The sequence below is a fragment of the Pseudocercospora fijiensis genome (assembly GCF_000340215.1).
Source record: "Pseudocercospora fijiensis CIRAD86 unplaced genomic scaffold MYCFIscaffold_9, whole genome shotgun sequence".
Classification (NCBI taxonomy): Eukaryota; Fungi; Ascomycota; class Dothideomycetes; order Mycosphaerellales; family Mycosphaerellaceae; genus Pseudocercospora; species Pseudocercospora fijiensis.
In genome coordinates, this window is record NW_006921540.1 from 3,139,910 (window position 1) to 3,154,728 (window position 14,819).

Below are 14,819 nucleotides of genomic sequence, written 5' to 3' on the forward strand. Positions count from 1 at the left end.
ACTATGACTTTTGCTTAGGATATATAGTTGTTATACTATTCCACCTGTTTTGTAGGTATATAAGGTTAATACTACAGCTTTGCGACATTTGTCCTTAGGCTCTTCTACGAAGACTTCTTCTATACACTAGACTATATATAGAAGAGCCGAGAACCGATCGACGCTAATTATACGTAGGTTAGGTAAAGGAAGGTAGAAGGTAGAAGGTAGAAGGTAGAAGGTAGAAGGTAGAAGGTAGAAGATAGGATAAAGTCTATAAGAAGAGCCTAAGAAGGAGGTAGGTATAATATATAAAGCTATCCCGCGGCTACCGGAGTCTCTATCTAGAGAAGATAGTAGGTCTATCGCACTTAAGATTGACGGGTTCGTACTAACATAACTGCTTTATATGTCGCCGGAAGAAGATAGACTAGACCTGCTTATAGAAGTTAAGCTAATAGTTATCGAATTGTAAGTAAGATTCCTAAGATAAGAGGACGAGAGAATATTGCTAGCTTCTACCCGGCTAAGACATAGAAGCACCTAGTATAATAAGAGCAATAGCATTCTACTAGTAGAAAATATACTTAATATTCTCTAGAAGTCGGGAACGAGCTTTTATAATACTTAATATTAGTCTTTTTTCCTCCGAATAGTCTTTATTACGCCGTACTTTCCCTAGAGTATTATCTACTTATAAGACGAGGACTAAAAATAATCTCTAGCCTAAATACTTCGTTTTAAGTATATAAATAAAGGGACGTATTCTAACCGTATTACGTCCTAGATAGTATTATTACTAGCGAATAGAGGACGTTCCTAGGCGCTCGCGGATATATAGCTTTATATAAAGCTATAAGGCTTCTAACTATACTATAGGCCTCGAATCTCTATAGATATATAGTATAGCTCCGTCTATAGGTAATTAAGACTTTAAGGCCGCTCTAATAATAGAGTAGATAGGGGCTATTTGCGGCTAATAGAGGCTATACTACCCTAATCCGGTCTAAGGTATACTAAGAGTAGGGCTAATAGCAAAGACATATTAATACTAGTACTTTAAAGTTCCTATAATATAGTTATCGTCGAGGTCTAGAAAGGTTAAAGGATGTTTTATTAAGACTTAGAGAGATAATTAAGTAAAAGAAGTGGCTAGCCGCTAGTCTTAGAAGTCAGAGCCACGGAGCTAAGGACTTATGCGCTAGCCATAATAGGAAGCCCTTAGCACGGGCCCTGTACGCTAAGACTAGCCGGCCGCCAAAGGTCTTGGCGCAGCTTGTTCTGAGAGCAGCAGCTCAATCCTACATTTCAGTATCACGGATAAACTCAGCCTCCCATGCCAAACCCATATACATACAACAAAATACCCTCTCACACAATCCCAAACCCCCTCTCCCTAAACCCCGTTCCCATCCCATCCCCCATCAACTTCCCCATCCCCTCCCCCCACAAACCCCATTAACAAACGCAAACCCCAAAAACCCAAACTTCCCCTCTCCCTCTCCCTCTTGCGGTCTCAAAACCACAGGCCACCTCCCCCCAAAAAGCAAACACACAAAATCCCCTTTCCTCAAGTCCTTATGTCCAATCCCCATAGACTTTTTGTTCGCCTGGTGTCAACAGGATTGGACGATTTCCGAATAGGCTGAGGGGAGATTTTGCGAAGTCCATTATTCCCTGGCCGAATTCTTCGAAATAGTCTCCTTTGTCAGTCTCGAAGGTATGGAGGATGGTGTCGAATTCGAGACCTCTGAGAGTGAGAGTGCAACTTTGGAGGTCGAGCGATACTTGCGCTGCTGATTGAGGATACGCCGTGCACCAGGGCTTAGGAGGTTCAACGAAGAGGTACTTGCTCACATCTGAGCTAGCGAACCAGGACCTTTCCTCTGTCTTGTACGAGTAGCTGAAGTCGACGGCCCATGAAGGAAGAGCGAGGTCGCTCCTCGCACTTTTGACGAATTGTAAGATGTGAAGGTTTTGATTGGCCGCAATCGCCGCATAGGTTGCTTCTATGTAGAGTGTGTCCAGGCCAATATTGTAGTCCTTAGTGACCAAGTCGCTCTCTCGCTCATCCAAAAGCCCTAGCAATGCATACACCTTGTCTCTGGGATCGCTTGATTGTGTCTGCGCCCATGCCCAGCCGAATGATGCCAGGTCTCCGTTATTCGCCATGTACTTGGTGCTATGGATTGCGAAGAAAGGCGCACTGACTCGCTCAAGTGGGCGATCTTCATCTTTATGCCCTTCGCGAATGCCTTTCCATGACAGCGATCTGTCTTCGTCGACTTTCTCACCAAGACCCACCATCTCCGTCCAGCGCATTTCATGATCCCCGAAGTAAACGACAGGATCTTGTCGAGCCATCAAGAATTCTTGCAGTACCCAAGCCCTAGTCCACCACGATGGCACAGCAGTGGATGTGACTTGATCTAACAAGGTCGCAAGGGACAATCTGAGCTCCCGGCCGCTCAGCTGAGAGCGATCTTGTATGGATGAGTTCTCGACATCACCAAGCCAGATAAAGACATCCCACGCAAGACTATAGATGGTACCCATAGTCCGGACCTGTGCGTTTCGTTCGCTGATGTCATGTTGGTTTATGCATAGTGCATCAATCCATAGCCTGTTAGTTCGGGATGGTGGCAGTTGCAGTTGGCAAAGTCACGGTAATGAGTGCCTCAGAACATGCCAGTGACAGCCTGATATGTTCTGTTTCTTGTCAGTAGTTGTAGGCATGATGGCCTGATGTCTTGGCATTCAGCCTCAAGTACGGAATTGGAGCGTCTCGCGTAGGGCGCGGTTGCGTTACTGGCGCATGGAGCTATATAAGCCTCTGCCATTTCGCATGAAAGGCCCCGAAGCTCGTGTGACTGCTTGGGTACTGTGTGATATCGCGTGTTCCGGAGTGCAGCGCCGGAGTTCAGGCTCTGCCAGACTTGACCGGCGATGTTCACGAGCATATACTGTACGGTATATGCTGGTGGCTGAGCAGAAGCATTGCGGCGATGACTAGCTCCCTACAGTACTCAATGTAGAAGGGTGAGGTCGAAGTGTAGTGTGTCGGGTATTGTATGATGTCGTTGTTGTGAGGAGCGGAGTTGAATGTGCACTCCGCCGCCGGGCCTGGTCTTGGCGCGTGTCATGGCCGCAGCGCGAAGTGAACTCCACTCCGGAAGAAGTGCCATTCGCAGAGCAGACGGAGGTGATGGCATCAGTAGTCGCCTGTAGCCTGTTATAGCCTGATATGCTGTGCCTGCTGCAAGGTCTAGGCTGCTACGGCATATCATACACCCGCAAGACATCCCGTTGGCACAGCCTCTTCGCAACGCGCAAGATGATAGCCGCGCGATAGGCTCCGGCAGTGAAGCTACGCCGACACAGCATAACGTTGCCTTAGAACTGCTCGCCCTTCTCGTCCCAATCGCATGAGTAGAGCCTGATGGCTCGCAAGGCGCGACAGAGAATCAGTTATGGTGAGTGCATGCTCCCGACGACGCTATGGCCGCCCGGAGGCATACGCATACGCATGTCGTGCGCACATACGCAGGCCAGAGACTGACAACACCTCGCTCTCACAGTGCTCCCGCTCGCCAACTCGGCCGGAGGACATCGGCTCGGCGTCAATGGCCTCGCAGTCGACCCGACCCATTCGCTGCTCTATTCCGGTGGCAGGGACGGAATGATATGTGCCTGGGATACACACCTCGATCTCCAGAACGCCACGCCGCCCGAACACGATGCGAAACTACCAGAGTCGCCCGCATCGACCCTTCGAGCGCAGGTGCAAGCGCATACGCACTGGATCAACGACATCGTGCTTGCCCAGAACAACCAAGCGCTGATATCCGCCTCGTCGGACGTTACTGTGAAGCTATGGAGGCCTTTCGCGTCAGACGGCCTGCCGCCGCAGACCATAGGCTTGCACAGCGACTACGTGAAGACGCTGGCCGTGCCATACTCAACGCGCGACTGGGTGGCCAGTGGTGGCCTAGATCGCTATATCAATGTCTGGGACCTGAATGGGGCAGGGCAAAAGCTCAAAATCAATGTGGCCGAAGATGAGGTCAGCAGCCTGCTCAGCAAAGAGAAGGGCAGTGTCTATGCGCTGGCGGCGACAAACTCGTTGTTGGCAAGTGGAGGGCCGGAGAGCACGGTGAGGGTGTGGGACTGCCGGACAGGCAAGCGAGTGACGAAGCTGGTCGGGCATACAGACAACATCAGAGACATCCTCGTCAGCGAGGACGGCACCACCATCATGACTGCGAGCAGTGACAGGACGGTCAAAGTCTGGAGCACCATCGCCGGTCGATGCATGTTCACATTGACTATGCACGATGCCAGTGTGTGGTCGCTGTTCTCCGATGATCCTGATATGTCCGTCTTCTACTCCAGCGACAAGAACGGCCTGATAGCCAAGACCGATACGCGAAACACCATCGAGCTCGATGAAGGCCTGTCGGTCGCACTCTTCCAAGAACATGAAGCCGTACACAAGGTCGTTGTTGGGGGCGATTGCCTGTGGACAGCCACGAGCAGACCGAGCATAAACCGATGGCGCGATATTAACACCACGAATGCAGAAATTGACATTCCAGAGGGCTACACCACACATCACAGGCTGAGCTCGGCCACAGCACGCGCGAGAGCACCAAGCCCGCCAATGGCGACGCCACACCGGCGGCCATCTACGGGCAGGCGAAAGATTCCGCTCAAGCATGTACTCCGACTTAGCAATACCGTTCATTTCCCAACACTAATCATCCCTCCTCCCGAGCCAGAAGGCTCTCCACCGCAAAGACGAGCAACACTGGAGAGTCCGCCGGAAGGCATCATGCCACTACCAATTCGATCACAGCCAGAATATTCAATCGAAGGCCAGAATGGTCTCATCAAGCACGTCATGTTGAGCGACAGGAAGCGATTATTGACCAAGGACACTGCCGGCGAGGTGTTGATGTGGGACCTGCTGAAGTGTGTCCCAATACGATCATACGGCAAGCGACATCTAGAAGATGTCCAGAATGAAGTCACCACAACCGCTGTAGTCGCCAATTGGTGCACTGTGGATACGCGGACGGGTAGCGTTGCTGTAATCTTGGAGGAGAATACCTGCTTCGACGCGGAAATGTACGCCGACGAGTTGGATCTTGAAGAAGGCGTGGACTATCGAGAGGATCAACGCATCAACCTGGGCAAGTGGGTCCTGAGGTATCTATTCGACAACCTGGTCGCGGAAGAAATCAAAAGAGACGAAGTATTCCGGAATCAGTTGCTCGCCAACAAAGAGCAGCAACGATTGCAGCGTGAGAACGCGCCGACAAGCATAGATTTGCCACAACCCAACCTCAATGGTTGGCACGCCGACACGAATGGCACTCAATCCGCATCGACTGTACGTCCTAGCACGAATGGTACGCGACCGCCCACCACACCCGGTTTTAACATTGGTCTCGCGACTCCGGCGATCACAGGGTCCCCAACAACGACAAGAGCGACGCCTCAGCTACCTCCTACGGCGGAGGAGGGCGCGGAACTGGAGCATCGAGTCTCGTCGCAATCGCAGCGCAAGTCCACTGATCGATCAATGGACTACTTCTCGACGTCGCGTGTACCAAACACAGATCTGACCACACCTGGTGGTACATCACAACGTGCAGTGACACCAGGCGAAGGCCAGGAACCTCACACACCATCAGGAGAGAACCCACCACCCGGAAAGGAAGCCGCGACGCCGGGCAAAGGTGGTGGTCTCTTCGGCAAGAAGTTCAAGATGAACATGTCGTTCGCAGGGATGAGTAAGATCGGGAGAACGACGACGAATACCACCGACAAGCCAGCGCCTGTGGAGGAGAAGGAGAATGAGGCCGATCGATCAGATACGCATTCCTCGAAGACATCTAACAGTAGAGTCGTGGATGACAATCTACTTGGAACCGTGCAGAAGATCCGCTTCGGCTATGAAGACAGTTTGCAAAGCCAGATTCAGCAGCAGCAGGCTCATGAAAACGGTCTGCCGGTACCGAAAGCCGAGATCGAGCTTCCAAGTGCCATTCAGCCTAGTCCTCCCAACGAGACACCTGTGCTCAGACCACCGCCGAACACGATAATATTAATCCAGGAAGATCGGCCTGAGGCTGGTGGAGTTGCGGATCTCTTCGAAGGCACGGTCGGCGGCCTTGGAGAGATGACTGACCTGGTGGAGAAGACAGCACCGATGTGGCTCGGCGAAGTCCTTTTGCGCAACCAGATCCCTGTCAAAGATGTTGTTAAGATCAGCTTTATCCTCGAACCATGGATCGATCCTGCAAGTGGACAGCCTACTCTGCCAGCCATCGCCACCGATGGCAATAACCGCTTAAACGCCAACAGAATGCTCCGCGCTAAGAAGATTTTGGCATACGTTGCGGAAAGAATCGAGCCTGCGCCGAAAGACGGTGAAGAGAGGCCAAAGGCTGAAGAGTATTTGGAGTTGTGGTGTCAGGATCAGGTATGTCTGTTACAACCCACTTTCCAAAAAGAAATTTACTACATGCTGAGGTTTTCCTTTTTTTTTCATAGATCATCCCGCCTACGATGACTTTGGCTAGCATGCGAACGCACATGTGGCGAGGAGGTCAAGATGTCGTTCTTCATTATCGAGCTAATGGCAAGAAACCTATCTTACATGCGCCTTTGGCGAACTCGGCTATCCCTACGAGCAGTAAACCTGCGTCGACGAAGGGAGATGGAGATGCTTGAATGGTATCTTATCTTACAGGGCTTTGCATGTAGAAGTTAATTTTTGTGGTGTACACTGTACAGTTGTTTACACCCGTAATGGTCTAGGTAGGCAGAGCTTAGGAAGGGAGGGAGGTTCATGTATATACATGCTTAACCACATGTACGCAGGCAGCTTAAGTCTACCTACAAGATTATACCTGGTACCCCATCTCTTCTTCTACTCCCTACGAACACACATTAGTTTTGGGGATAGGGATGTTTAGTATTAGGGCGGGCGGTATAGGAAAGGGGATTTTAGGGAGAGTTTAATTTACGTAGTAATAGCGGCGTATTAGTCATAGAGGTTTGGTAGGGCATTAGTTCTGTGTAGAGGGGTGTATGTAATGCGATAAGGAAGTACAGGAAAAGTAGGAAGGTGGACAGCCGGCCGTAGAATGCCAAGACCTGATTTTTGCATGTGAAAGCCATGCCTGCCCGGATGGATGCACGAGTCTGATTCTCATCTAATTTCAACAACAGAATTCCCCATAGTTCCATCGCTTGTGCCTTCCTTATCAAAAAGAAGTATCCCATCCTCTATTATCTAAGACTTACGATACCCTATAGAGGGCAAACTTCCATTCCTCTCATAACAGCACAAATTCCAACCTCTCTCTCTCTCTCTTCCTCTCAATCAACCCCCATAGACCAAATCAAACACCTCCCCAATCCTAGGATTCTCCAGCTCCACCCTCACCTTCCGAAAAACCTTTCCACGACTCACGATCTCGCTTACAACCATCCCCCTCTCCTCAAACAACCGCATCTTCCTCCAAGAATGATGCCGAGGCGTCTTCTTCCCCACCCACTTCTTCCCCGTCCGATGAAGAAGAACTTGAATCCCTGTAATCCCATCCACCCCCTCCTCCGCCTTCTTGAAATCTACATCCACGCTCAGCATGCTTGCAAACTCATCAACAATCGCGAAATGCATGGCTTCTAGGAAGAGGGGGCTGAGCTTGGGTTTCTCAGAGGAGATGCGTGGAAGGGCGGAGCCGAAGCGTAGGGCGCGTTGCAGAGATGGTGTGCCGGCGATTGTGTCGCGGAAGGTTTTGCTGACGCGTTGGGAGAGAAGGAGTGTAGTGACTCCTTGGACTGTGTTGGGGTCTAAGTGGAGGAGGATCTTCTCGAGGAGCTCGGGGATCGATGCAACTCTGGCGCCGGCGGGGGAGACGAACGTCTTCTTGCTTTATACGTCCTCGCAGTTGCCCGTCTCTTGCCGTAAAATTTCTCGATTAGCACTGCAACCGGTATCGAAATATTCGTTTAGCTCCTCTGTGTCTTCCCGGGTAGCGGTTTCGATATTTGCCTCTTCTAATAGTTAGTCCGGTTTAAGTCTTTAGACCTCTCGTCCTTAGAGAGTGTTGCCTGTATATTAGGAGGCCGGTCCGGAACCACTTTGCAATCTGTGCTTTCCTCTATAGCTAAAGATATTGTAATTGAGCTAAGCAGAACAAGTTATTAATTAATTAACTATAGAATTGCATAGAGAAGAAGGGATCAAGTTCTGTCTGCGCTAGATGCTACATATATTACTAGGAAATTAGCTCTTAGCACTTAGTAGTGCTAACTGATCTATAACACTCCCCCTTAGGTAGAATCTATTAGAATAAAAGGCTATTTTCCCTTACTTAGCTACTATACGCGTTGTTAGTTAAAGTGTAACTACCTTGTAACTTATTAGATACAAGTAACCTACATATAACGATCTAAGTAACATAGGGTTGCTTCTCCTAGCTCGCTAATTAGTCTAGTCCTTTTATATATATTAAGGTAAAGGTAAAGTCGTACTTGCCGTACGCTTGCTACTTAGACCCTAAGCCTAGCAGTCTATATTTAAGAAGTGCGCTTTCTTATTTAAACTTGAACTTCTTCTTTCTACTAACTAATATATAACTAACACTTTCTAACATAGCTTAACTCAACCTAATTCTAATTAGAGGTACTATTATAGCTATAGCAACTTAGCCTAGTCTAGGTAGCCTAGCTACTAGTATAGGTAGTAGTAGCGGAGGAGATAATCCGAATAAGAAGTTGCCTAGTCGCTATAATAAGCAGTAGCTAATTAACAATAGTAAGGCTTTTGCTAATTAGATGCGCCTTCCTATACTAATAGAGAGCAGTCTTAAAGGAGATTAAGATTACCGTCGCGCTCCTATAGAAGATCCTAACCGCTCTAGCCAACTCGAAGTTTAACGAAATGCCTCTACAGCTACGCAATACCGACGTTGTTATCTTCGTACGCACCCTTAAGCAAAAGGGCAGCAACTCTCCCTTATACCTAACTATCGCAGCTATAATACGTAGGGCGGACAAGAAGTTTAACCTAGCCTCTAGATCTAACGTTAACTATCTTCCGGCTGCACTCGTATATGCTACTTCTAGTCGCACTGTTTATTAGGGAAGTAATAGGTATAAGCCCTATTAGGAGGGTAAGGGTATATACAAGGAGTGTATTACTCTAACCGTTAATAGGAGCAAGTTCCTTAAGGGTACCTATACTAATTGTGCTAGCCCGAACTATTATAGTTATTATAATAAGTCGAGTAAGTTAGGTTTAACTTAAGACCTCAATTAGGGAAAACTAACTAGGTTGCAGGCTATGTATCGCGCCCTCGTTCGAGCACCAACCGCTAGGTAGGTCTTCTAGGTCCTATTAGGCTGCCGCCTCGTAACCTAGGTAGCATAGTAGGCAGTAATTAGCGTCGCCTATATATCCCGATTCCTTCTAGGATCAATTAAAACACTCCGGAAGGCGCTTAGGCGATTACGAATGCATTAGCTTAGTAGGCGGGAGTCTACGCTGCTACTACGATAGCTAGTCGTAGTCGCAATCTAAACTCTCGGCTTTCTTCTAGATCGGCTATACTAGCCCCGTCTAGCTCCTCTTAGAGTGGACTATCCGATCGTTACTCTTCTTAGAGTAGGCTATCTAATCGTTAGGATAAAGAAAAGGGTGATTCTAACGAGGAAATAGGCAGTCCTTAAAGGGATAGGAGTATTCTTAGAAGGTTGGAGATCCTTTAGACAAAACTTCTAATATATAATTTGAGATTTGCAGTATTAGGGAGATTCTAGTCCTTACAGATTAGGCCAATCTAGTTTCGATGTTTGTTTCTGCTTTAAGATATTGTACTAAGAGCTAAAAGATTGCTCTAGATACCGAGATGCCCCGGTAGAGAACTAGAAGAGTAGTTAGTCTATAGAGAGTAATAAAATAAAAATAAGTGTATTAAGTTTAACTTCCTGTTCTAGTAACAAATAAGAATAAAATAAGTAACTTTAGAGTTTGTCCTTTACTAGTCTAGATCCTAGAGGATAGGGTTGTTTAACTTAGGCTTAGTAAGCTAGTCTACTATTTAGAGATTAGTAGGAATGTACTAAACATCAATCCTCCCTTTGTTATACTATTCCCTATAGTAATAGTTCCTTAGAGAAACATGCCTTAATCTGCTAGAGTTAGTATAATTCTTTATAAGGTAGATAGTTAACTAGTTATCGCAGTTGATTTTGATATAGTCAAACTTGAACCTAGTAAAGCTGCTAATTTCCTTAGAGAGGTTCCTTAGCCACTTCAGCTCCCTTATAGCTTTAGTTAGTACTATATACTTAGCTTTAGTACTAGAGTGGACAACTTCTTTCTAAAGCTAGGATCTCTAGAGAACTAGTCCTCCTGCTATAAGGAGCAGGAATCCTAATATAGACCTCGAGGTCTTTAGGTTACTAGCAAAGTTAGAATCTAAGTAGACCTTAAGGTAGCTCTTAATATTAACCTTGCTAGACTTGCTCTTCTTAAATACTAGGGACTTATTAACTATTCCTACAACATATTTCTAAACATGTCTTGCTACTGTAATATACTCTAGTCTAGGGTTTTGTAGGAATCTAGCTAGGTAGTTAACAGCATAAGTAATATTAGGTCTTGTCTAGTTAGAAAGATACTGCAGCTCCTTAATTATCTAATTGAAGAGTTTATAGTTCTCCTTCTTACAGTCTAGCTCGAAAGCAGTTAGGAGTTTCTTAAGTAGGTACTTTATATCCTTATATTAGTCAAGACCATACTTTCTTAGCTTCTCTAGAGAGTAGTGCTTCTAGGAGATTCTAAGACTTATACTATCTTTAATGATATACAGTCCTAGGAAGAGGTTTGTCTAGACAACCTTAATAGTATAGGTTTTCCTAAGTCCTTCGATTAGCTTATTAATCCTAGCTTAAGTCTTGCTAAAGATCTGAAAGTCATTAATATAAAGGATAACTATAATCCCTTCTCCGATAAAGAGGCAGGCATCGCTCTTAGTTTTATACAAACTAAGGGTCTTAAGTATAGCTTTAGCATCGTAGTACTATAAAGCAGCTAACTGCTTTATGCTATATAAGCCTTTCTGCACAATTATATATAGAAATTCCTCTAGGTCTTTTCTAATCAAATGTAACCCCTTAGGTGCGTTTATATAGTTAGGTCTATTAATGTCTAGTTCTAGAAATGCAGCCTCAATATCTACTTAACATCTAACCTAGCCAAAAGTAGCTAAAAGTCCTAAGCAGAACCTGCTTATTATAGCTCTTAGGGTTGGAGCAAAGGTTTCTTTAAAGTCAACACCTTTCCTCTAGGTAAACCCCTTAGCTATACATCTCGCCTTAAACTTCTTAGTAGAACTATTAGGCAAGCGCTTAATCTTCTAGACCTATTTGCTTAATATTGGTTTTCTGCCTTTTAGAAGTTCTTTAGTAGAGATCTATTTAAGGGTGCCTATTTTGTCTAAGGACCTGAGTTCTTTAGTAATAGCTTCCCTCTAAAGCTTAGCATCTATGCCATTTAGTGCTTTATAAAGTGTAGATAGCTTACCCTCCCCTAGCTTCTTAGCCTTCTTCTTTAGGAATCTCCTAAGAGCAGCATTTAGGACCCTAGCTATATTGCTATAGTTAGGTCTCCTTGTCTGCCTGCCCCTCGAGGATATTATAGGGGGTGTATCTACAAGGTCTAAGTACCTTAGCTTTGTTACAGCTCCTAGAGCTGCTAGTAGTAAGGCACTTCTTAGCCTTTTCTACCCTGCTAGCTAGTTTGGCTAGTATACGACTAGCCTAATTGCAACTTCCTAAGCTGCTAGTAGTAAGGCGGCTCTCGGCCTTTTCTAACCTGCTAACTAGTTTGGTTAGTACATTATCGGCGTATCCTTATCCTTATTATTCTTAGGCTAGTATTAGTTCTTAGGGGCCTATAGCTCCCGGGTCTCTTCGACTAGGCTTTCTAGATTCTCTAGACCTAATAGAATCTGCTCCCCCTAAAGAGGTGTTTCCCCTAAAGGTATTGGCTCCCCCGAAGGTACTAGCTCCCCTAAAGGTGCTTAAAACGGCTCTTTACTACTTCTAGAAGGAACAGGTCTACTAACTACCTGCTAGCTGCTCTAGGCTTGCTTAATATCAGGTAGGAATCCCGAAGCTACTCTAGATTCACTAGGGTCAATTCCTAACTAAGAGTGTTTAATAACTTAAATATAGGGAGGGGCTAGATTCACCTTTCTGCCTTTATCCCCGTAGGTCCAATCTTTATTAAAGGTAATATAATAGGAGAATTTGATTTCATACTGCTATAGTCCTTTACTATAGTTAAACTAAGGCCGCTAGAGGAGGTAGTTTGTCGAGGAGTTACTCTAGAATCTAATGCTCTAGTAGATTAGAGCTCTTAACATAAACTTTGCACCTCTTAGCCTTTCTTCTTTGCTAATATGCTTGTATACCTTGCAACTAAATCTCCTAACCCTAGACAGATCTACTAGAGTTCCCCCTTGCTTTAGATCCCTTTCAAGATAGACTAGAGGAACCTCCTTAGTTGTTAGGTTAGCTAGCCTATTAGTTAAGTGTATAGAGTGCTTAATAGCATAGCTCTATAGCTCTTATAGTAAACCTGCATTAATGAGTATAGCCCTAGCCTTTGCTAGGATAGTCTTGTTTAATAACTCTATAATGCTATTTTGTTTAGGTGTATAGGGGCTTAAGAAATCCCACCTATACCCCTTGATTTTAGTAGCCTTTTAAAGGTGCTTGTTGTTAAACTAGCCCCTATTGTCTAAGAACTAGATCTTTGGTCTTTTGCCAAATTGATTAGCCTATAAGCTTATCTACTTCTTAATAAGAGCGGGACTATTTTTTAGGTCTAGGGTCTCGTTATCCTATCTATGCCTTGTCTTTGCACAAGTTAGTAGGTACAAGTAGCGGTTCCTATAGATGTCTAGAGGTGTGACTAGTCTAATAATATTAATATAGATTTTATCTAGAGCTTGAACTAGAGTCCTTCTTACAATCCTTAAGACTATCCTCTAAGACCTTGCAAGCTTATAGGCTTTATAGTGCCCTAATGTTACGGATCTGATTGGTTAGAGTCCTTATATGATCTTAGAGCGACGCTAAGACTAGTAGGCTAAGCTGTCGCTCTATCTTACTAGGAGCGATAGGAGCGGTCGAGAGCGATAGCGTCGCTTACGTCGCTTACGACTACAGACAAGATATCTCCTTTATATTTAGGAACGCCGGAATGCCCTTATAGCTCGAGGCGTTTAACTTATATTACCTACTTACTAATTGGAATTACCTTTATACCAATTATTCTATCTCTGCCTCCTACTTGTATTAGCCTCTCTAAAGAAGCCTCGGCTTATACGTAATAAGAAGTTACCTAACGATCTGTCGCGAGTAACCGTAACACTTTGAACGCCCTTAGGATAAGTGCCTTATTATAAGTCGGAAGGGGAACTCCCGCCCCTAGCGAGATAGGCAGTACTCGACGTACTACCTCTAGTGCTAGCAATGCACTCGGAACCTATACCGGAAACGATTCTCTTAAGATCGGAAAGCTAGACTTTTATTACGGCGACCGAGACAAGTTCGATACCTAGGTTAGCTAGATAGATATATATTTTATATTTAACTAGGTTCAAGATAACTTAAAGCTAGTCTTCGCAACGACGTTTATACGAGGTAGGGCTTAGCATTAGGTTAAACCATTTCTTAGGACCTATCTAGATAGCAACGGGACCGACAATTCGGATAGAATCTTCGCAAGCTACGAAAATCTTAAGCGTACGATAAAAAAGGTCTTTAGATCTTCTAACGAAGTTGCTACCGCAGTTAGGGTTATCTAACATTTAACTTAGAAGGGGTTATATACCGATTACGCCGCTAAATTTTAGGAATACGCCTAACTTACGGATTAGGACGACGAAGCTCTTATAACAATATATCGGCGAGGTCTTAAGGATAACGTTAAAGACGAGCTTATACGCGACGGTAGAAAAATAGATAATATAGGAATATTAGTTAAGGTTACGATCGATCTCGACGATAGGCTCTACAAACGAGCTTTAGAACGACGTTACGATTCCAAGACTTCTAGAAAAGCTAGTTATACTCCTAGATACGATAATAGACGAAACTATAGTACCTACAATAAACCAAAAAGGAACAACTACTACGGTACGCAACTAATAGAGCTAGACGCTACCTAGAAGGGTCGAGCAATTAAAGGAAGAAAAGGCAAGAGTTCGCCTAAGAAAGTAGGAAGATTAACTTACTATACGTATAGTAAGGAAGGCTATATAGCACGGAACTGCCGCGGTAAGAATATAGTACGACGCGAACAGTTTAATATAATACAACGAAAGGACTCGGGCAGAGAAGGCTACCGAATAGTAGTAGAGCTATACTCTATTAATAACGCGCCGAGGACCTACGTAGAGGTCGTAAAGAAAGAGCTACGACAAATCTATATAATAGCACGACGACAAGAACCCGTATATAGAACCCTTTACTAGAGATTCTATTACGACGACTAATACCAAATTCATTATTCTGCTAAAGTAGAAGCAGGATTCTTCCCTTAGATTAGGCGACTCGTACGAGAAGATGCGAAATCCTAGTTAGAAGAAGAAACGATTAATAAATCTTACTTAGATACCGACGATAAAGAAAACCGAGATCCGGAAGCTTTATTCCCTCCCGGGGAGGAGTTAGGAGCTATCCTAGAAGTACCGGAGTCCCCTTAGTAAGAGGAGGAACAGTAAGAAGATTTAGAAGGAAGTCTAGAT

At 45.3% G+C, this 14,819-nt stretch overlaps 3 protein-coding genes across 3 annotated transcripts; 1 reads left to right on the forward strand and 2 right to left on the reverse strand.

Moving 5' to 3' along the window:
- Positions 1 to 1,557: 1,557 nt before the first annotated feature.
- MYCFIDRAFT_83881 (uncharacterized protein) lies at positions 1,558 to 2,151 on the reverse strand (the record flags this gene model as incomplete). Its single annotated transcript, XM_007932857.1, has 1 exon — positions 1,558 to 2,151. One exon carries the CDS (start codon positions 2,149 to 2,151, stop codon positions 1,558 to 1,560), a length of 594 nt encoding a protein of 197 aa, XP_007931048.1.
- A 1,267-nt stretch (positions 2,152 to 3,418) lies between these two features.
- On the forward strand, positions 3,419 to 6,717 carry MYCFIDRAFT_43735 (uncharacterized protein; the record flags this gene model as incomplete). Its single annotated transcript, XM_007932372.1, has 3 exons — positions 3,419 to 3,452; positions 3,558 to 6,466; positions 6,538 to 6,717. 3 exons carry the CDS (start codon positions 3,419 to 3,421, stop codon positions 6,715 to 6,717), a joined length of 3,123 nt encoding a protein of 1,040 aa, XP_007930563.1.
- A 418-nt stretch (positions 6,718 to 7,135) lies between these two features.
- On the reverse strand, positions 7,136 to 8,047 carry MYCFIDRAFT_212471 (uncharacterized protein). The gene has a single exon (XM_007932858.1). It carries the CDS (start codon positions 7,670 to 7,672, stop codon positions 7,373 to 7,375), a length of 300 nt encoding a protein of 99 aa, XP_007931049.1. The 5' UTR covers positions 7,673 to 8,047; the 3' UTR covers positions 7,136 to 7,372.
- Positions 8,048 to 14,819: the final 6,772 nt, after the last annotated feature.